We start from the raw sequence: 18,066 nt of genomic DNA, 5'->3' as shown, positions 1-18,066 counted from the left end.
TGTATTGAAACCCTTATGAGTACATGATTTCTTTACTTTCCATCGATTAAATAAAATAGTAAGTATAGGGTAAGGCTATGGGTGTAAAGGTTGTAAGTATAGTTGTGGGAGATAACTACATGCACTTATTCTATGAAGAGGAGGCAGCATTCTGCATTGATGCATGTAATCCAAAGGTGCTTCTAAAGGCTCTAGGCATCAACTTTAAAAAGAAGATTTATAGTGAAAAAGAGATTCTTAGCATGCCTGAAGATATGACAAAGAAGAGAAGGCTTGTTTATCTGTTCACCACACATAAGCATCAAGACCATTCTTGTGGAATTCCATACATAATGGAGAACAGTCCGGACACTCAAAGAATATCTGGATTTGAGGGTAATATATGCAAATGTGGGGACAAGTTCCACTTCAGAGAGGTTGAAATAGAATGCTTGTATACACCTTGTCACACAATGGATAGCTTTTGTTACTATGTTGATGGAAGATTCCTTGCTACAGGTGACACATTGTTCTTCCTTGGGTGTGGAAAGTTTTTTGAGGGAACACCTGAGCAAATGATCGAGGCCATCATGAAAATAAGAGGAAGAGTGAATAATGAGGCCGTTTTATTGTATGGACACGACTATAACGAGCAAAACATTCGATTTACTGAGGAGCTCTATCCTGTTCCGCTGGAGATAAAGGAGACGAAATTCTTAAGACTTAAAGACGAGATGGAATACAACCCATTCTTTAACCTAAGGAGGATATTTACTAAAGGATCAGAAGAAGAGATGATGGGTAATCTTCGCGAGAGAAAGAATAGGTTCAATAGGACATGAAGGACATCTCAAACTAATCTAAAAGCTCTTTCATTCAGGGTGTTCTTTAACTTCGTCCGGCCTGTCGATCCTTTCCATCCTAGCTCTATTATTTTCTATTGTGACTTTGATAGCCTTGCGTGGAAAGTAGTATGAGCCCTCGTTGTAAAGAAATGTGTCGTTAGTAAATAAATCGCTTAGCTTACACCTTTTTTGATTAAATGTCATTTTTTTACGGAAGCCATACTTGTCACTAAACTTTAGCTTGCCATTCAGATATATCTCACTGTTATGTACCTGAACATCACTGCCATTTACAATAAGATAATGATGATTGGATGCAGATTCAATATAGAGATACTCATCAGGGTCTGGATTATATATTATTGTACCTGTGTGAATTGATGAAATCTCGTCAAAGTCTAGCTCCAGCTTGAGATTGTAATGAGCATCGGCCAATGGCACTACACCGTTGATAGAAATAGTCTTTTGACCATCAAATATCGGATGTTGGTAAAGACTAAACTCTAATGGATCGCAAAACACTATTGCAGGCCCGGCAACCTCGGATATTTCATCAATTGTGTCCACTACATGGAGGCTTCTATATGATTTGATTGGAAAGGGATCCTTAACTGATGAGAACGGTTTACTCAGCCATTCATTCTCAATACTGATGATTGTATGGAAGCGATTGAATTCTGATGACACAATGTATATTGGAGTTACACCTTTTTCTTGGACCACAAATAACGTATGAAGTAGAACCTCGGTAAGGATTGTTGTTATCTCCAGAGGAATGATTGCAACATCAAACCTCAGATCACCAATGTAGTCAGAAAACTCCTCGATGTTATGGGAAGAAGGGGGCCTGTCTGTGTTGATGATCAAGTAGTCTGAGGAGATGCTTCCCGACTCCTGAGAAAGCCTAAGTTTGTTGGCCAGAGAAGAAAGATAGTATATCGTCCTTCTATTATTAAGCTCAATCAGATAGTTTGTCCAGCCAATAAATGTTCCTGCCGGCTTTGGAGTGATCAGAACATCATCGAACTGGCATTTTTCATTGAACTTAATAAACCTAGCATTTCCCTTGAATCTTTCGATGTTTGCATCTCTTATGGAAATACCGTGTTCCTCCTCATCTTCGTAGTGGATGGAAAGTCTGAGAAGATTTTGATATTTTATCAGGATCTGCTCAAAAACAGGCTCTGTAATATAGATGGGGATGTCCTTTTCGAGGAAGAGCACACCCAACGAGTCTGATCTGGAGACCAAGATATGGTCTATGTCATCCACAAACTTCGGAAGAATGAGCTTCAAGGGCTTTGGCCCCTTGTTAAAGGAGGGAAAGGAAAAGTGCATTCCATAGATCCTCGATGGATAATCCAGAAGAAATGTTTGTTCACTTGCCTGAAGAATATAACAAGACTTACTTCCAGATGAAATCCGTTTTATCAAGACCATTACAGGGTTTATCTGGATGATAGAATTTGAAGAGTTGCCACCCTTGATGACCTCTGACGATGTGAATGAGATTGAAAAGATGATCAAAACGATTGAAAAGGAGATGCTAGAAGAAATTAAGCATAGATACGACGAGATAGAGAAGGCCATAGAGAAGATTGCCACGAGCGTAGAAGAGATGGATAAGGACTTACAGAGCAAAGTGAGAGAGATATATGAAGGGGTGGAGAAGAGCAAGCTTACGTATCCAAAGGTTTAGCGAAGAAAGTGGTGCGCACTGAGTGAACAAGGATAAAGATAAACACATTACTGGCAAATCTTTGCCCCTTGGATGCTAAGAGCATTGTTTGGCTATGAAAAACACTTTCAGATGGTTGATGATGTATATAAAGTGGGGACTGCAGGCGAAGAGAAGCTATCAAGGCTTATAACATACCTGAAGTCAAAAACATCTACTATACCGAGCACTCTTGACTATCTAAAAGCAAGGGCCAGGGAGGAGGTGCAAGGCACACACAGACTTAAGACCGGGTCAAAAGTTCTGAGGCTGATTATTGATCAGCTGAGGGGGGTGTCTATTTGTTATGAGTCTCGGATAATAAGGATATTTGCTGGAGTGATCCAAGAGATCCTCCAACTGAAGAAGAATGGAGATTTTGAGTACTCTGATCACCAGGAATTTCTAGATGTTTTTATACACTTCTTCAAAACAGTGCCGATTAGAGCATATGAAAGTGAAAGATACATCCGGAGGATTCTTTTTATTGCAACAAAAGCAGCCAAAGGATTTGATACTATTGAGTGCGATATGGATGATGATAACGGCGAGGAATATGTTGAAAAGAAGACATACGAGGGGGCCATCACCTCTTCTGACGAAGCAAGCAGTCAATGTAGCTTTAAGGGGAATGGATATGAGGAGAAAGGAGAAATATCCAATGCTAAGTTTGAGTATTTCTTCTTAGAGGTTATACACACACTCATGGAGGTGGAGGACATTCTTCGGATCTATTATGACGAAAAGTACAGGTGGCTTGTAGGGTCTCTCATGAAGCATGGAGAAGTGAATAGTGCAAAGAGAATAGAGATATTCAGGCTTGTGGCAGGCAAAGCAAACATTATCAGTGGAAATAGCTTTATCTACTATGTGTTGAAGCATGCAAGCCAGATAGGGAAATCCTGTGTGGGAATTCTTACAGAATATCTTGAGTCCAGCCTCTATCCTCAGATAATTCTCCAGGTGAACATGAACATCCTGGAAAGGGGAAGAAGGCTATGTAGCAAGGGAAAGCCTGAGAATAACAGCGTTATCAAGGAATGTGAATTTCTTGTAGGAGAAGCCACAGAAGTTTTAAAAGAGTATGAGGTGATGCATTTGAACCAGAAGGAAATAGTCCTAAGCTTTTTCAGTATCTTTGAAATGTTTTTCTCTCAAGAGTGCGACGAGTTTTTGTTTATAATTTCATATGTAAGAGAGTATTTTGAGAAATGCAAGCCTATATCCGATATATTCTATAGGTTCCTCAAAAAGATTTTTCAGGAGAGGGAGTCTGGTAAATATACAGGAAATCTTAAAACCGTAGTGTTTGGTGAGATCCAGAGGTATTTTGTTGTTCATTCGAGCTGTGTACCCAATACAAGATTCATGACTCTCCTCTTAAATTCCGCAGTGGGAGAATCTACACCCTTTTGCTGTAAGATACTGTATTTAGCAAAGGACTACTTCATGGCTCGAACTCTGAAACCTTTTGTGAAAGAAAGGGTGATGAGGAGGCTTCGGATACTCTTTCATGAAACAGGGAACAAGGACATACTATACCTTCTGGTGGACCTTGTCGGGCATGACATTTCTAGGGACGACCATTACAAAACTCTGTGTGCTCTGAATACTAGGAAGGTTTTAAATGAGCAACTGATTCGAGAGATATACAAAGGCCGGTATTCCGGTGTTTCTGAAGCCTTATCTTCTGAGTTTGGATGTGAAACGTTGGAGCCTTACGACTTAAACTTAGACAAAGAGGTTTATGAAGTAGAGACTGTAGACCGGAAAAGATGCGATGATGAGGTTTGTGGGGAAAGGTCTAGAAGATGTACTCGGATAACCTTGATTGATTACGAAAAACATTTTAGGTGACTGTATCCTGGATTAGCACAGGCAATCTGAAGAATAAATGGCGTTATTATATTCTTTGTTTCTGGAGTACTTAGAATTTGAAGCTTTTATTTGAATGAGGATTCTGAGGGGATGAAGAAGTATAAGCTTCGTCGAGTGATTGGAGAAGGAGCGTCAAGTACAGTGTATGGTGGAATATCTGAAACTGGGGAGGAGGTGGCAGTGAAGGTGGCTCCACGACGAGGGAAAGCAGCTGGAATGGCGTACAGAGAGATTAGGATGCTAGATTGTGTCCGACATGAGAACATTGTTAAGGTTATTGATAGGTTTGAATCTGAAAATCACGTATGCATAGTTGAGGAGTTATGCGATTTGAATCTTGTCTCGTTTCTTAATGAATATGAGATTGATGAGAATGTGGCTCTGAAGATATTGAGAATGATACTGTGTGGTCTACGACACATACATTCCATAGGAATCATACACAGGGATCTGAAGCTGGGAAACATACTTCTGAAGGAAAACACAGTGAAAATCTGTGACTTTGGGCTTTCGTGCTATGTAGAAGAAAATAGCCATGAATTTTGTGGAACAATGGATTACCTTGCGCCTGAAGTGATTGATGGAAAGGAGTACACTCAGAATATTGACATATGGTCTGCAGGCATTATATTCTATGTCCTGCTTACGAAGAAGAAGTTTTACGAATCTCTGGACTCTTTGAAGTGTTCTGAAGAGCTTCGAGACCTTCTTGAGAAATTACTTGAGAGGGATGAAACCAAGAGAATTAGTGCAAGTGAGGCATTGATGCACAGGAGTTTTAGTAGATTCATACCTAAATGTGAGGATTTTAGGTGCCTCCCCTCGTTTGAGAAGAGCACTAGGTATGGAACAATAAAGAAAGTCAAAGATTCGATTGAACTAGGAAATGCCAGAATAGTGGCCAAAAGAAATGAAGGTAGGGATGGGATAAGAAAGCATTCCGAGACTAGATGTCAATGTGGAGAGATATTTGTATATTCTGTATTTATTGGGTCTTTGGAGGTTGAGCCTGCGTTTATTACAAATGGAGACCTGAAGACTTTAAGCTTGCTTACTGCACATATAAGAATGATAAAGGACAGAACGCCCAAGATAATAATAGAGAGTGATGGGGATAAGTTTTACCACATGTTTTCCGGGGGGTTTGTATATACTACAGGAAAGCTTACTTTGAGGACGAAAGGCAAGGGATATGAAATGAGTTCAGAGGGTAGGGAGAAAATGTATTCTGAAGGGATTCCTGGCTTCCTGTGCGAAGTTATCACAGGACTGAGGGCTAGGTGTGAAGCAATTGACAAGGGGGTATGCTGGTTTTCGAGGGACTCACCCATATTAGTGGACTGTTCCTCACACCAACAATTCTCGATGTCATGTGTATCGCAAGTGAGTGAGATGAGTATAAGGGCTAGGACATTTTACGACTACATTGAGAATATTGGATGGTGCATTAGGGATGGGCTCAATCTTCTGTTTCTGATGAACGACGGAGAAAGATTTGAGGTTCTGTGCGAAGATTTGGTTGTTAGGTACAAGGGGAATGTGTTTCTTATTGACAACAGGCTTCCGATGAAACTCAAACATGGTTTGAAAAGTATTTCTCCTTTCTTGAGAAGCATTCGTGATGGTTTTACATAGTCTGAATCAAGATGGATAAACAGTGTTGAAATATCGTCTTTTGCAAAATAAATAAAATTAATGATAGAGGAGATATTTATAGTTGGAAGGGGAGATCGAGTTCTATATGGAGACCCGAGTAGGTATGTGAAAGGAATGAAGTACCCTGTGGATGAGATCGAGGGAACCCGGATGTTGCAAGCTGCAGTAAATGATGTTAAGATAGGTGTTTTGTATAGTCTTGTAAGTGACTTTTCTATCCTAGAATACATTTCAAGGCTGAAAAGCAAGCTTGAGAAGAGGCTGGGAGAAGTCAATGAGAAGAATGTTTTAGAGAATTACTTTTTGCTACTTAGAGTTGTAAACAAGCAAGAGAGTATTGTGTTATTTGACATGAAGAAGAGGCTTATTCCACCTATAGTCAGTAACAATGTATATCTCGATGTATGCGAAGATTTGAACGCTATTGTTGATGATGGGAGAGTTGTGGTGAACAGAACAGATGGAAGATGCTATCTGAATGGTGTATTTGGGGAGGAGAGAACAGTGAGATTTGATGTCTGTGGAGTGAAACCTTCTGCCATTGCATACAAAAACAGTGGTCAGGGTTCTGAAGGTCTTGAGGGAGTAAGGGTGGATGCAAAGGTCCATAGGGGCAAGACAGAAGCCGTTAGATACTCGTGTTCTGACTCAGAAAGGCTTCTTATAATGATTTGCAAGGCTGATGGAGGATATGTCCTGAACTGCCAGAGTCCGACGAAGTTTGATTGGCTTGAAATATGCTTTCCTATTCCAAAGATGGCATCTAAGGTTGTAAAGAGTCATAGTTTGGGAAAGAGTGTGTATGATGAGGAGAATGATTTGCTGAGATGGACATTTAAGAAGGAGGTTGTGAAAAGGGCAAGAATAAGCTACCGTGTGGAAATGTTTGAAGGATGCTCTGACTTGAGGCCTATAATCATCAACTTCTGCATCAAGGAATGGAAGAATCCAAAGGTAAGAATAGAGAGAGCTGAATGTATTGGAAATCCTTGTGTGTGCTTTTGGATTAGGTACAGCATGGCCAGTGGGAGGTATGAGATAAGAATGTAGGAGAAATACCTGTTATGTTATAAATGCTCATTAAAAGCGAAGGCTTGTGCGAGAATCGAACTCGCATCTGCTGATTACGAATCAGCTGTTTTACCACTAAACTAACAAGCCTTATTAAGAGAGAGCGTGTGCTGGCATAGTTTTGAACGGATCAGATGATTAATAATAAAGAGTTGGGTATATAACTTTTATTTCTGTGGGAAATAAATGAAGTAGAAAAAGTGGGGTCAGAATGGAGCAGATAGATACACAGATTCTGTTTGTTCGAAACCTACCAAAGGATGTATCTAAAGACAAAATAATTGAACTGTTTGAAGAATATGGGACAATAATCCAAATAAGAGTGGGGGTGGAAAAGAATACGGCAGGAAATGCTTTTGTGGGATACGATAGAGTGGAGAGTGCCAGGAAAGCTGTAAGGCACATGAATGGGTATTATCTTGGAGACAAGTATTTGAACATAGGATATTGGCAACCATTCGATAAGTTTCGTTTTATGATGGGAAGAAGGTGATTTCTTTGAATGTTTTGGACGTATAGCGTATAAGATTGGTTCCTATGGTTCGTGCATGGGAGGCAGCGTGGCCGAGTGGTCTAAGGCAATCGATTCGAAATCGATGGACTCTGTCCCCACAGGTTCGAATCCTGTCGCTGTCGGCGTCGTTTTTGCATATGAATGAAGAAAAATTTTGATCCCCAATGGCAGAAAGACTTAATCAGGTCAGAGCATCGATATTCCAGGCATCTCAATCTCTTCTTCAGACGCTTTCGACGTCTCTTGGTCCCAGAGGATTGGACAAGATGATTGTGAGGGATAAAAAGACTGTTGTAACCAACGATGGAGCCACTATTCTGAAATATCTGAATCAGCACCCAATCCATGGGATTTTGTCTAACATGTCCGCAGCACAGGACGAAGAATGCGGGGATGGAACGACCAGCGTTGTTGTTCTTGCTGGGTGCTTACTAGAAAGTATCAGTAACTTGCTGGAGAGGAATGTCCATCCTTCTGTTATCTGTGACAACTTAGAGATTGCTAAGAGGATTGGACATCAAGTACATTGATAAAGTGAAGGTAGAGTGCAATAGAAAGGACTTCATCAATAATGTCTCTACTGCGCTATGCTCCAAAATAACATCTTCCACGGGGGAGATGGCGATAGCAGCCATCAAGGGGATGGAACATGCCAAGGGAGATAAGAGGAAGATTCGGGTTGTTAAGAAGATTGGAGGGGGCCTCGATGATGTAAAGGCATACAAAAGTATTCTATTGGAATGCGATCTCAAAGACATTCCAAAGAAGGTAAAGCTAGGGGTTATCCAGTTCTGTTTAAGTGCTCCAAAGACAAACATGGACAGCAAGATTCTGATCAACGACTCTGCACTCATGGAAAAGCTAATTCAAGAGGAAAGAAGATACATTCTAGAGATGTGTAAAAAGATAAAGAAGAGTGGGTGCACCCTTCTAGTGATTCAGAAGAGCATATTGAGAGAATCTCTAAGCGATCTGGCTAGTCACTTTCTAAAACAGCTAAATATCTCTGTGGTGAACTCAGTTGATAGAAAGGATGTAGATTACATCTGTAGCACAATGAATGTGCAGCCCGTTTCTGAGATAGATTTATTGAATTCTGGATCATTGGTGGACGTTGAGACAGGAGAAGTGGAAGGGATGCTGGAGATCAAAGGATATGGATGTACAATACTAGTGAGAGGATGTGATGACATGGTGGTTGAGGAGGCAGAAAGGTCTCTAAATGATGCACTATGCGTTGTGAAATGCCTTGAGGAACTCCCATTTTTAGTCCCTGGAGGAGGTTCTATCGAGATGGGAATTGCATTAATGCTTTCTGAATCCACAGAGGGAAATGTCTATGTGTTGAGGGAAATAGCAAAAGCATTTGAAGGAGTTCCCTACTTCCTTGCGAGAAATGCTGGGCTTTATCCTGTAGAAATAGTTTCTGAGCTAAGGAATGAGTTAAAGCAGAACGACTACGTAGGAATCAGTGTCAGGAGCGGGCATGCAGGAGACATGGTCAGAGAAGATTCTGTGGTTCAGCCTGCAAAGGTGAGCATTAATGTTATCACCTTAGCAATAGAAACTGTCTCTATGATTCTGAAGATTGATGACATTCTTCCTGCAAGGAAATAAGTATCTCTGATGATTAAAAACATTTTATTATGGAACTTTCAAGCATTATGCTTATATAAGGAAGGGCTTGGGTTATTATGCCCAATTCCATCCATGGACATTGTAGATCTGCTCAGCTATCTTATTGACGTATGTAGAATCAGGCTCTTCCCTTCCACTAATTCTAAGGATCTTTCCAACTAATTCTCTAAGGGACTCTATGCACATTTCCCCAGTGAGAAATCTGTGATTAAGAAGGGTGTCTATAGTTGGCCTCTTCTTTGGATCTCTAACTAGGCATTCCTTCATAACCATGACAGCAAGTTTGTTCTTACTTGAATACTTAAACTCCGAATATTCTTGTAACTTCTGGATCTTCTGGATCAGGTTAGGATACTCATACAATGGAGGCCTTGAATGGGCCATCTCATATAGTATGCATCCTAGAGACCAAATATCTGAGCTACGAGCAACCTTGGATTTGTTCTGGGTAACGGCCTCAGGGGACATGTAGTTCACCGTTCCACACTGCTCTTCAGAGAGAATACTGGTTGTGTCATTTCTTATAACCTTTGATATTCCAAAGTCTATGAGCTTGACCCGTCCTTTGACAAACAGAAAGTTCGCAGGCTTAAGATCGCAATGGATTATCCTCTCCATATGAACCCTCTTCACTATCAGAAGCATCTGTTCCCATACATCCTTAATAAAGTTCATGCTTAACCCTCCCCTTCTTATGATCTTCGATAGATCTGTTTCTCCATATTCCAGCAAGATATGTAAATAATCCTCACTTATCTCGTGATCTATAATCTCAACTATCTCTGGTGTCCCTTTGAACTTATACAGTAGATTTATTTCATTGATGTATGAATTAAGCATCTTCTCATCTCCGATCAATTCAACCCTTTTCAAGGCATATACATTGCTTCCTAGAAGAACCTTGTACACCTTGCTACTTCCTCCTTTTCCTATTTGCTTGAGTATTTCAACCTCCCGGCCTTTCACAGTTATCTTCTCTCTGGCCTTTATCACCCCAGATCTTGGAGACGAACCACTCTTCTCAGGACTTGTTCTTCCCAAGGCTGTATTTATTTCTGTAGTTATTCCTTGGGAGTAGTCCTCCTTTTCGAACTTAATAGGTATGGTTCCAAAGGCTGCACCGCAATAGCTCTTAGGTCTCGAGTCAAAACTAGGTAATAAAACCGGGTTGTTACCATCAACTTTGTTTCTGTTGCTCAAATTCTCTTTGGGCTCTCCAGACGTTGAATATGATTCGTCATTTCTGGGAATGCCTTTTCCATTACCAAGCTTGGGATAAAATTCATTCCCTTCTTTCTTCGAAATCTTGCTTCTGTACTTTATTGCCTTCGATTCAAAATGGTTCGAGAGTTGAGAATCTGTCCCAAGATTCCGTTCAGGGCTTTTGAAGAACATAGAAAGGTCCTGCCCGCTTTGGACATGGGACATTACACATTCCAAGTACTCTAATACCTTCCTCTTCTCGCCAAACTCCTTTACTTTGACAAAATCAATACTGTGCTGTAGAATCTTGGCAAGATTTTCGTTTCCTGCCTCAATCTCAAACCGGATGTATGCCTCCCAGTAGTTGTAGAATTTGCAAAACCTCATTTTTATCATTCTGAATGTTTCTCTAGCTTCCGTCATGTCTTTTGTTCCATCCATAAGCAACCAAATATAATCCAGCCATATTCTTAGTGAGTACTCGTCATCTCCCACACTTTTCGATGTTGCTTTGTAGTACAGAGATATTCTCTTGGTCTGTGATATCCCTGATTCTTTCTGCTCTTCAAGGTACTCATAAAGATCCTTACTATTGAAGATCCCTTCCATTGAGGCCTTTAAGGGTCAATTGTAACACCGGTTTGTTCCATCATATCCTTTTCAATAATCTTCCCTAGAAAAACAATGGAAATAAGCCAATTTCTGGAGAAAATTCTGAACAAGAGCACTTTGTCCCTGGAAGACATCGTCTTTCTTTTGGACAAAGTAGATATTATGTTCAAGACTCCGGATTGTAAAATACTGTTCTACAAGAATGTGGAGAAAGCATTGGTACATCATTTCAAAGAGACTTATGAGATTTGTATACCATCCAGGGTCTACAGTGTCAACGAGATCCATGGACTGATCCTGTTCTTATACATAAAGAAATATGGGCATCCGGAGGTTGATCTGGAGCTCGAGAGGTTTTTTGAGGGCTTGTTCTTCGGTGGGATTAGGGAAATGGAAGTAGAACAACTAAAAGAAGAGACCGAAAGGCTGATGAGAGAAAACGAAGAGCTAAGAGGGAGAATAAACGAAATGAACAATGCGTGGATAGACAGAGGGTTTGAAGAAGGAGAATTTAAGAGCGTAGATGAAGAGGTTTTGTCGAGAATGGAGAAGGATTTGGTAGCTTTGAGAGAACAGGTTGACCTTGAGCATCCTTTGATTTTGGAGGCATGGTATAGATTAGGAGAGGAATATATTAAGAATAAGCATTAAATTGGTCTATCCCCTGGCCCTAAATGGAGGACAAGGAAGAACTGAGGAAATTGCTGAGAAGCATTATAAAAAAGAATACCGATCCAAGAGCAAGGACACAGAGTGAATATCTGACCGATGAGGATAAGGTAGTGAAGAAACACGAGAGGGGCTCTGTAAAAACGAGGGCATGTAAAGATTGCACCTGTGGTTTAAAAGAAAAGCAAGAGATTAAGATAAGATCCGCCTGTGGGAATTGTCACAAAGGGGATGCATTCAGATGTAGCGGATGCCCTTCTCTTGGATTGCCTCCATACGAGGCAGGGGAGGTTGTTTCCTTTTCTGCAGATCTAAATGATGGATTTCAAGACCAAGATGAATAGAATAAAGCATAACAGAATGAAATATGGTTCTCTACTTCCAAAAAACTATGTTTATTTCTTCTTCACAAAAAAAATTGCAGGGGAATCAAGGCCGCACTCCTGTCTTTGCTTGATTGTGCATCTGCTGCCGGAGGTCAATACAGACGGAGACTCAGTAATGACTTCCTTATCCTCCTTAGGTTTTTGCTTGAATCTTCTTGCTTTCTTAACATCTGGAAGCCGTATGAGAAGATTGTAGTAGCGATTAGATGTCGGGATTTCGATGTTTTCTTCTTCAAGATCCTCATTGAAGCAAAATATACCTGTTGGGAGAGCACATAAAGACACCATACTTAAGAGAGGATACCAATACCAGTAATGTAAAAATAATATCGCACCTGCTATCCTATCTGCAGATGTAATTCCAGACATGTTTCTCACAGAAAAGATAATGTTCCTCCCGCCAGCCTCGCTTAACCCCCTGCCAAATACAGCACCCAACTCCACAGCCCCATTCTCCTTCTTGTCAACTATCAACTTGTTCAACCTTTCAATGATACGCTTATAATTCGGAACAAGCTCCGGGTTGCATTGCATTGTAATGAACCCAGCACCAATACAAGCAGACTGTCTCACGAGATTGTTACTGTCATACATTAATGCTTCTAGAATGTTGGTGCAAACCTTATCTCCTGTTCCAGAGAGGAACAATCCAAGAATAATCGCCACTGCGGCTCTTACAAAGAAGTTATGGTTCTCAGAGAGAGGTTCCAAGGTTCCTACAAGAAGATCTCTATTGTCACAGCATACAAGCCCTATTGCTATCACAGCTGCTCTCTTGACATCATCGCTTCCATCGTTGATATAAGGAAGAAGAAATGAGATCACACTGAGTCTCCCTGTACCAACAAATGCGGACCCAAGGGAAAGAACACCCCCTGCTTTCACGATCGGATCTTTATCAGAAAGAAGCTCGTTTATATAATTTCTAGAGTCTTCATTCGCCATGGTACCCTCATCATAGAACATCTCTTCACTGAACATTAGAACTAGTGAAAACGCGACTCCTGTAGCTATTTTCACACGCTCAAATTCTGTATCTCCAGATATTGCCTTCAAATCTTCTAGAATCTCAACATTCCACGAATTGAGCCCTAGCATCCCCATTCCATATACAGAGGCCTCTACTAATAATGTACGATCAACTTTTGAAAGCTCCTTGAGCTTACTTAGGATCTCACTATTAGCCGATCCCATATTGATAAGTCCTAGTCCTAAGCATACACCATATGCTAGCTCGGGTGTGAGTGTATCCTCTGTGTCTAAAAAGTATAGAAGGTACTCTGTATCTTCTTCGCTAAAAGTCCCTGCTTTTATAAGTCCCAGAGCCATTAGAGCTCCCCCTTCCTTCAAGCTAACTTCACTAGGAAGGTAATTTTTGAGTATCTCATATGGATTAGAATTGAATAGATGAATCATCCCAATACTGGACACCTCGCAAAACTTCGCCCATTCACTTGACTGCCCAAAGATATCTGCATTGCTTCTGTAGAACGTGTCATTGGAGGTCCCCAAGTTCATTAAAGAATTGGCTAACCCTAAGTAATGGGTCCTAGTTCTTGCTATTGATTCAAGAAACTTGAAGCTGGTAAGGTTCTTTTCTAGAAGAAACCCTCCAAGAATCTTCTTCTTAAACTCCCCGCTGAGTATAAGCATAACCTTTTCGTTTGGAACTTCAATCTCAGGACTATAGTTATCCTCTATGTAGAATGCAACCTCGTAGCATAAAAGAATATCTTCTTTCATAAGTCTTTCAATCAACTCTTTCACTTTTTCTATGTCTTCAAGATAGAAGTAGGCGTCTATAACATAAAAAATGAAGGGCTTATTTCTTGGCCCAATCTCGGCAAACATCCCATATATCTCTTTCAGACACCCTTCCTCTTCTCCTAGTGACACAAGAAGATCAAGAAGCTTCCTGTAATCATTCTCCACAGACATGTGCCTCACAAGCGCTTCCTTTAGCAATCCATATGCTTTTATGGAAAATAAATATCCAATTAGAGAGTCGTCCACATCTTCAGACCCTATAACCCGGAGCACAAAGTCCCTGACCTTACCGTCAGTATTCATGTCAACAGAATCCATCATATGATAAACAATAGAAGTGTAGTAAAACGATCCATCATCAACAAGAAGATCCCCAGCACGGAGTGCATACTCTATAGCCTTCTCATAGTCCTCAAGAACGAAATAGATCTTGCTCAGGCACAGACTTGTCTTTGGGTCGTCAGACTTGATGTATTTGAGATCGTCCTTTATGTATGGGGCAACTACATCCACGTGCACATTTATCACATCAACCGCCTCAGCCTCTTTTCCATCCCTGAGAAGAGATTTTATGTTCGGCAAAATCCTTATTGTTTGCATTTGATGGGTTATTCCAAGGCAAAAATATTTTATTCTTAGATTACCTCTCTGCCTTCTGGGTAAAACAGAGTGATATACACAGAAAGAATCCTGCCCACATCCCTAAGGAAACAATTACCTTCAATAACATTTTCACATCTTTCAAATCACCTTTCTGTTAAGCACCTCCCTTTGGAGCTTGAGAATCTTTGAATACTTCTCATATCTTTTGAAACCAGTTCCGTCAATAGCCACCTCTACCATCTTGGCCAACCTCTTCATCCTACTTCCATCTATCTTAACCCTAGAAACGGTGCTGCTCATCTTCTCACCAAGTCTTTGAAGGCGTGCCATCAGTTCATTCTTTTTTTTGTCAAGAACCTCTACCTTCCTCAATATTAAATCGTTCTCAGCAGTCAATCCTATTATCTTTTCACTAAAGCTTTCATTAAGTGTCACAAGCTCAAAGTATATTCTTCTGTACACATCGAGAACCTTACTCTCAAATTCGTTGATCATTTTTTGTATCATAAGAAAGCTCTTCTCAGAGGCATCCTTTCCATTTTCTGAGAGTTCAATCTCAGGAATCCTAATCTCATTCTCCACCACTCTAAACATCTCCCTTGTCCTCACCTCTGCATCCTCTTCTTTCAATAATCTTATGTCTGTCCTTTCATCCCTCTTTGACCTTTTAACGAACAGAATCCTGTCGCGGGAAATCCCAACGTCTCCAAACATCTTATGAACCCGGACACTTGCAATCACCCGAGGTACTTCATTCACAACCAGTAGGTTCTTCTCTAGACAATACACATCGGAGGAGGCGTGGAGCTCAAAGTCCTGCGTTCTATATGTATAGTTCAGTACCAAAACATCCTTCCCAATATCGTACATCTCAAATCCTTCATCGTAGCATACATACATCTTTCCTTTCCTAGCCATAATTCTATTGATACTTCCATCAAAGTAAGTCGGCTCAGGAATCATCCGGACGGGTTTGTTCAAAAGAACAGTTCTCGATATCACAAAGGAGTGTGTATGATAAATCCTTCCAGATCTAGCCAGAAACCATGACGATCCACCATCTATCGAAAAGTCGATTATCTCATCTTCTCTTGCAACATCTCCCTTGCATCGCACTCCAATCTTCTCAACCTCATCATTCAAAATCTCAATCTTTTTGTTTCTATATAGAAAACATACGCCACAGTTTTCCTTTGTCTCAGAGGTCTCATTCACACATATCCTGATTGGAGGTTCGAGTAATTGATGAGTTCCACTCAGTACTAGCTCCTCTCCAAACAATTTATATCTGTATAGAGCATTCCCACACAAAACCAGTAGCACCCCGTTGAAGTAGCATATATAATCAACCTTATCCTTAAATACCTTGTGTAAAACCTCAGAATCATACATGTAAATGCTTTTACTTAACAACTCCATTCCTCTAATGAAAAATATTCTGTCTCCGATAAGTGTGCTTATACTAAGCTCGTCAACACTCTTCTTCTCTATGTAACTTACTTGCATTTAACACAGGGATAGACCAAAATACAGATTTCAATCCAACAATAAAAAACATCCATCAGTTCTTTAATTCAGAAACTATCTGTTCCTTAGAAGTGATTAACATCATAGACATATGTTCCTCTCTCATATTCGTATCCAACAAACTTCTTCACCGTATCATTCTTCAGCCCATATACGAATCTTTCCTGAATCCCCTTTAATGGGAACTGCTTCTGCTCGCCTTTGATATAATCTCCTAGGCTTCTACTATAGGGGAAAACACCTTCTACATACACACGGGCCCTCCTGTTTAATCCCACCCCAACAGGATCGTTAACTACAACAGATTCTTTGGAAAAGTAAATTTTTGACTGGATGTTTGCCATAGTGATCTCAGATGCATTCACTGTGTCAAGATACTCTATCCTTCCCTTGTCTTCAAAACCTATAATCAGGTTATGAACCTCTCTCATATGCTTGATGTCTTCTATCGGGGGAATCGTATATATCTTCTCCTTTGCAGGAGGTTTTGGAGGGCGGAAGCTCAGAGATATTTTTCGGGGCTTCGTCTCCTCTTTAAATATTGGTTTTGGAAGCACCTTGCTCAAGGGAAGGTGTTCCTTTTCAGTCTTTTCGAACTTGATGTCTTTCAGAAGAAATGGGTCGGATGGATCTATTTTTGTTTGTTGCAGATTCAGCTGCCCACAACCTCCGAAAGATCCCGTTGGGCTCCCGAATGATTGCTGTACAGGTGCTAATGATGGCTGTGCCTGCATAAATGAAAGGTTATTGGAAATAGATGGCTGAGGGGGCATTCCAACAGACCCAAACCCTACTTGAGATTGTTGTGCATTCGCAAGAAACGGGTTCCCACTGGCCATGCTCGGAGATGCTTGGACAGACGACCCAAATGGCTGGCTCGGTGTACTCGAAGGAGCCGTATGGTGCGTAAATAATGATTGCTGTGATGTGATGTTTCCAAAGTTGGGCGTTGTAGGATCCTGTTGAGACTTTGTATTCCCTGTTGAAATAAATGGTTGAAACGAGTTACTTGGAGGTGTAGCCCCAAAAATACTATTTGCCTGGGGCTTATTGACTGTAGAAGAAGGCATAGATCCTCCAAAGGAAGAGCCAAAACTAGAGGTGCTCTTAGGCTCCACCATGCTACTCGTCATAGGCTTTCTTCCAAGCATGTAGTCCTCAACCCTAAGCTCTTCAACAGGTTTTTGCATATAGCTTTCATTGCCATTGATATGCATCAAAGTCACTTCACCTCCATTATCCTCCCTTATTTTTCTTTGTATGTAAGGATGATCCCGGGTTCCACTGTTACTTGCCCCAAGTCCAGGGAAAGTTTTGTTCAAAGCATTACTTCCTCCATTGGAAAAAGTGGGGCTCTGGCCGCTGTTAAATGGATTATATGAACTAGTCGACTGCCCCCATATACTAGGCTGAGCTGATGTTGAGGCCCCTGCGGAAAACGGTTGCAATACATTCTGAGCTCCAGATCCAAAAGCATTACTTGGCTGTTGAGTTCCAAAGGTGGTACTATTATTAGACCCTCCAAACTGCGTCTGACTACCTCCTAATGCACTCGAGGTAGATCCAAATATATTGCCTCCTGTTCCAAGAGTCCCAGTAGATCCAAATCTTGCTAATGAGGTTGAGGGCTGCTGTTGACTTGAAAAAGGCTGCCCAAACCCTCCAGAGCCCGTGGCCCCTCCACTTCCAAACGAGGGTGCCGCTCCAAATCCTGTAGATGTCCCAAACGTATTGCTTTTCACTCCTCCAGACCCTTGAAGAAAAGGATTCTGGGAGGTACCAAATCCAGATTGAGGTTGACCGAAAATAGAAGTCTGTTGCATCCCGGGAAATTGCCCCTGCTTGTTATCCTTCTGTGGTGTCTGTGCAAAGAACGATGAGTTAAAGAACTTATTCATGTTATTCTGATCCATTTTCAGGGCTTCCTTTTACATCCAACTTATCATAAGTTCAAAAATTTCTGGTACCATTCATTCGGAAGAACAACTAAAGGATACATAG

The 18,066-nt window shown here is 40.9% G+C and overlaps 14 protein-coding genes and 2 non-coding genes across 16 annotated transcripts; 10 read left to right on the top strand and 6 right to left on the bottom strand.

The window, feature by feature from the left end:
- Nucleotides 1-77: 77 nt before the first annotated feature.
- Nucleotides 78-821, top strand: EROM_020500 (hydroxyacylglutathione hydrolase; the record flags this gene model as incomplete). The annotated part of the gene is made up of 1 exon (XM_009265747.1): nucleotides 78-821. One exon carries the CDS (start codon nucleotides 78-80, stop codon nucleotides 819-821), a length of 744 nt encoding a protein of 247 aa, XP_009264022.1.
- A 30-nt stretch (nucleotides 822-851) lies between these two features.
- Nucleotides 852-2,264, bottom strand: EROM_020490 (hypothetical protein; the record flags this gene model as incomplete). The annotated part of the gene is made up of 1 exon (XM_009265746.1): nucleotides 852-2,264. One exon carries the CDS (start codon nucleotides 2,262-2,264, stop codon nucleotides 852-854), a length of 1,413 nt encoding a protein of 470 aa, XP_009264021.1.
- Nucleotides 2,265-2,595: 331 nt separating this feature from the next.
- Nucleotides 2,596-4,398, top strand: EROM_020480 (hypothetical protein; the record flags this gene model as incomplete). Its single annotated transcript, XM_009265745.1, has 1 exon — nucleotides 2,596-4,398. The coding sequence occupies one exon, from the start codon at nucleotides 2,596-2,598 to the stop codon at nucleotides 4,396-4,398; it is 1,803 nt and encodes a 600-aa protein (XP_009264020.1).
- A 111-nt stretch (nucleotides 4,399-4,509) lies between these two features.
- On the top strand, nucleotides 4,510-6,054 carry EROM_020470 (Spk1-like Ser/Thr protein kinase; the record flags this gene model as incomplete). Its single annotated transcript, XM_009265744.1, has 1 exon — nucleotides 4,510-6,054. One exon carries the CDS (start codon nucleotides 4,510-4,512, stop codon nucleotides 6,052-6,054), a length of 1,545 nt encoding a protein of 514 aa, XP_009264019.1.
- Nucleotides 6,055-6,114: 60 nt separating this feature from the next.
- On the top strand, nucleotides 6,115-7,125 carry EROM_020460 (clathrin coat assembly protein; the record flags this gene model as incomplete). The annotated part of the gene is made up of 1 exon (XM_009265743.1): nucleotides 6,115-7,125. The coding sequence occupies one exon, from the start codon at nucleotides 6,115-6,117 to the stop codon at nucleotides 7,123-7,125; it is 1,011 nt and encodes a 336-aa protein (XP_009264018.1).
- Nucleotides 7,126-7,165: 40 nt separating this feature from the next.
- Nucleotides 7,166-7,236, bottom strand: EROM_020455. The gene has a single exon. It is a non-coding gene; the product is annotated as a tRNA-Thr (tRNA).
- Nucleotides 7,237-7,357: 121 nt separating this feature from the next.
- Nucleotides 7,358-7,639, top strand: EROM_020450 (hypothetical protein; the record flags this gene model as incomplete). Its single annotated transcript, XM_009265742.1, has 1 exon — nucleotides 7,358-7,639. The coding sequence occupies one exon, from the start codon at nucleotides 7,358-7,360 to the stop codon at nucleotides 7,637-7,639; it is 282 nt and encodes a 93-aa protein (XP_009264017.1).
- A 61-nt stretch (nucleotides 7,640-7,700) lies between these two features.
- EROM_020445 lies at nucleotides 7,701-7,782 on the top strand. Its single transcript has one exon. It is a non-coding gene; the product is annotated as a tRNA-Ser (tRNA).
- Nucleotides 7,783-7,824: 42 nt separating this feature from the next.
- Nucleotides 7,825-8,190, top strand: EROM_020440 (T complex protein 1 delta subunit; the record flags this gene model as incomplete). The annotated part of the gene is made up of 1 exon (XM_009265741.1): nucleotides 7,825-8,190. One exon carries the CDS (start codon nucleotides 7,825-7,827, stop codon nucleotides 8,188-8,190), a length of 366 nt encoding a protein of 121 aa, XP_009264016.1.
- Nucleotides 8,191-8,278: 88 nt separating this feature from the next.
- On the top strand, nucleotides 8,279-9,277 carry EROM_020430 (T complex protein 1 delta subunit; the record flags this gene model as incomplete). The annotated part of the gene is made up of 1 exon (XM_009265740.1): nucleotides 8,279-9,277. One exon carries the CDS (start codon nucleotides 8,279-8,281, stop codon nucleotides 9,275-9,277), a length of 999 nt encoding a protein of 332 aa, XP_009264015.1.
- Nucleotides 9,278-9,352: 75 nt separating this feature from the next.
- Nucleotides 9,353-11,110, bottom strand: EROM_020420 (Mps1-like Thr/Tyr dual specificity protein kinase; the record flags this gene model as incomplete). The annotated part of the gene is made up of 1 exon (XM_009265739.1): nucleotides 9,353-11,110. The coding sequence occupies one exon, from the start codon at nucleotides 11,108-11,110 to the stop codon at nucleotides 9,353-9,355; it is 1,758 nt and encodes a 585-aa protein (XP_009264014.1).
- A 75-nt stretch (nucleotides 11,111-11,185) lies between these two features.
- On the top strand, nucleotides 11,186-11,764 carry EROM_020410 (hypothetical protein; the record flags this gene model as incomplete). The annotated part of the gene is made up of 1 exon (XM_009265738.1): nucleotides 11,186-11,764. The coding sequence occupies one exon, from the start codon at nucleotides 11,186-11,188 to the stop codon at nucleotides 11,762-11,764; it is 579 nt and encodes a 192-aa protein (XP_009264013.1).
- A 23-nt stretch (nucleotides 11,765-11,787) lies between these two features.
- Nucleotides 11,788-12,126, top strand: EROM_020400 (putative Zn-ribbon-containing protein; the record flags this gene model as incomplete). Its single annotated transcript, XM_009265737.1, has 1 exon — nucleotides 11,788-12,126. One exon carries the CDS (start codon nucleotides 11,788-11,790, stop codon nucleotides 12,124-12,126), a length of 339 nt encoding a protein of 112 aa, XP_009264012.1.
- A 51-nt stretch (nucleotides 12,127-12,177) lies between these two features.
- Nucleotides 12,178-14,535, bottom strand: EROM_020390 (proteasome regulatory subunit 2; the record flags this gene model as incomplete). The annotated part of the gene is made up of 1 exon (XM_009265736.1): nucleotides 12,178-14,535. One exon carries the CDS (start codon nucleotides 14,533-14,535, stop codon nucleotides 12,178-12,180), a length of 2,358 nt encoding a protein of 785 aa, XP_009264011.1.
- Nucleotides 14,536-14,676: 141 nt separating this feature from the next.
- Nucleotides 14,677-16,044, bottom strand: EROM_020380 (hypothetical protein; the record flags this gene model as incomplete). Its single annotated transcript, XM_009265735.1, has 1 exon — nucleotides 14,677-16,044. One exon carries the CDS (start codon nucleotides 16,042-16,044, stop codon nucleotides 14,677-14,679), a length of 1,368 nt encoding a protein of 455 aa, XP_009264010.1.
- An 86-nt stretch (nucleotides 16,045-16,130) lies between these two features.
- EROM_020370 (nucleoporin autopeptidase) lies at nucleotides 16,131-17,978 on the bottom strand (the record flags this gene model as incomplete). Its single annotated transcript, XM_009265734.1, has 1 exon — nucleotides 16,131-17,978. The coding sequence occupies one exon, from the start codon at nucleotides 17,976-17,978 to the stop codon at nucleotides 16,131-16,133; it is 1,848 nt and encodes a 615-aa protein (XP_009264009.1).
- Nucleotides 17,979-18,066: the final 88 nt, after the last annotated feature.

Source organism: Encephalitozoon romaleae, chromosome II (genome assembly GCF_000280035.1).
Source record: "Encephalitozoon romaleae SJ-2008 chromosome II, complete sequence".
NCBI classification, from domain to species: domain Eukaryota; kingdom Fungi; phylum Microsporidia; family Unikaryonidae; genus Encephalitozoon; species Encephalitozoon romaleae.
The sequence above is the reverse complement of the archived record's forward strand: the minus strand, read 5'-3'. Positions and strand labels throughout refer to the sequence as shown.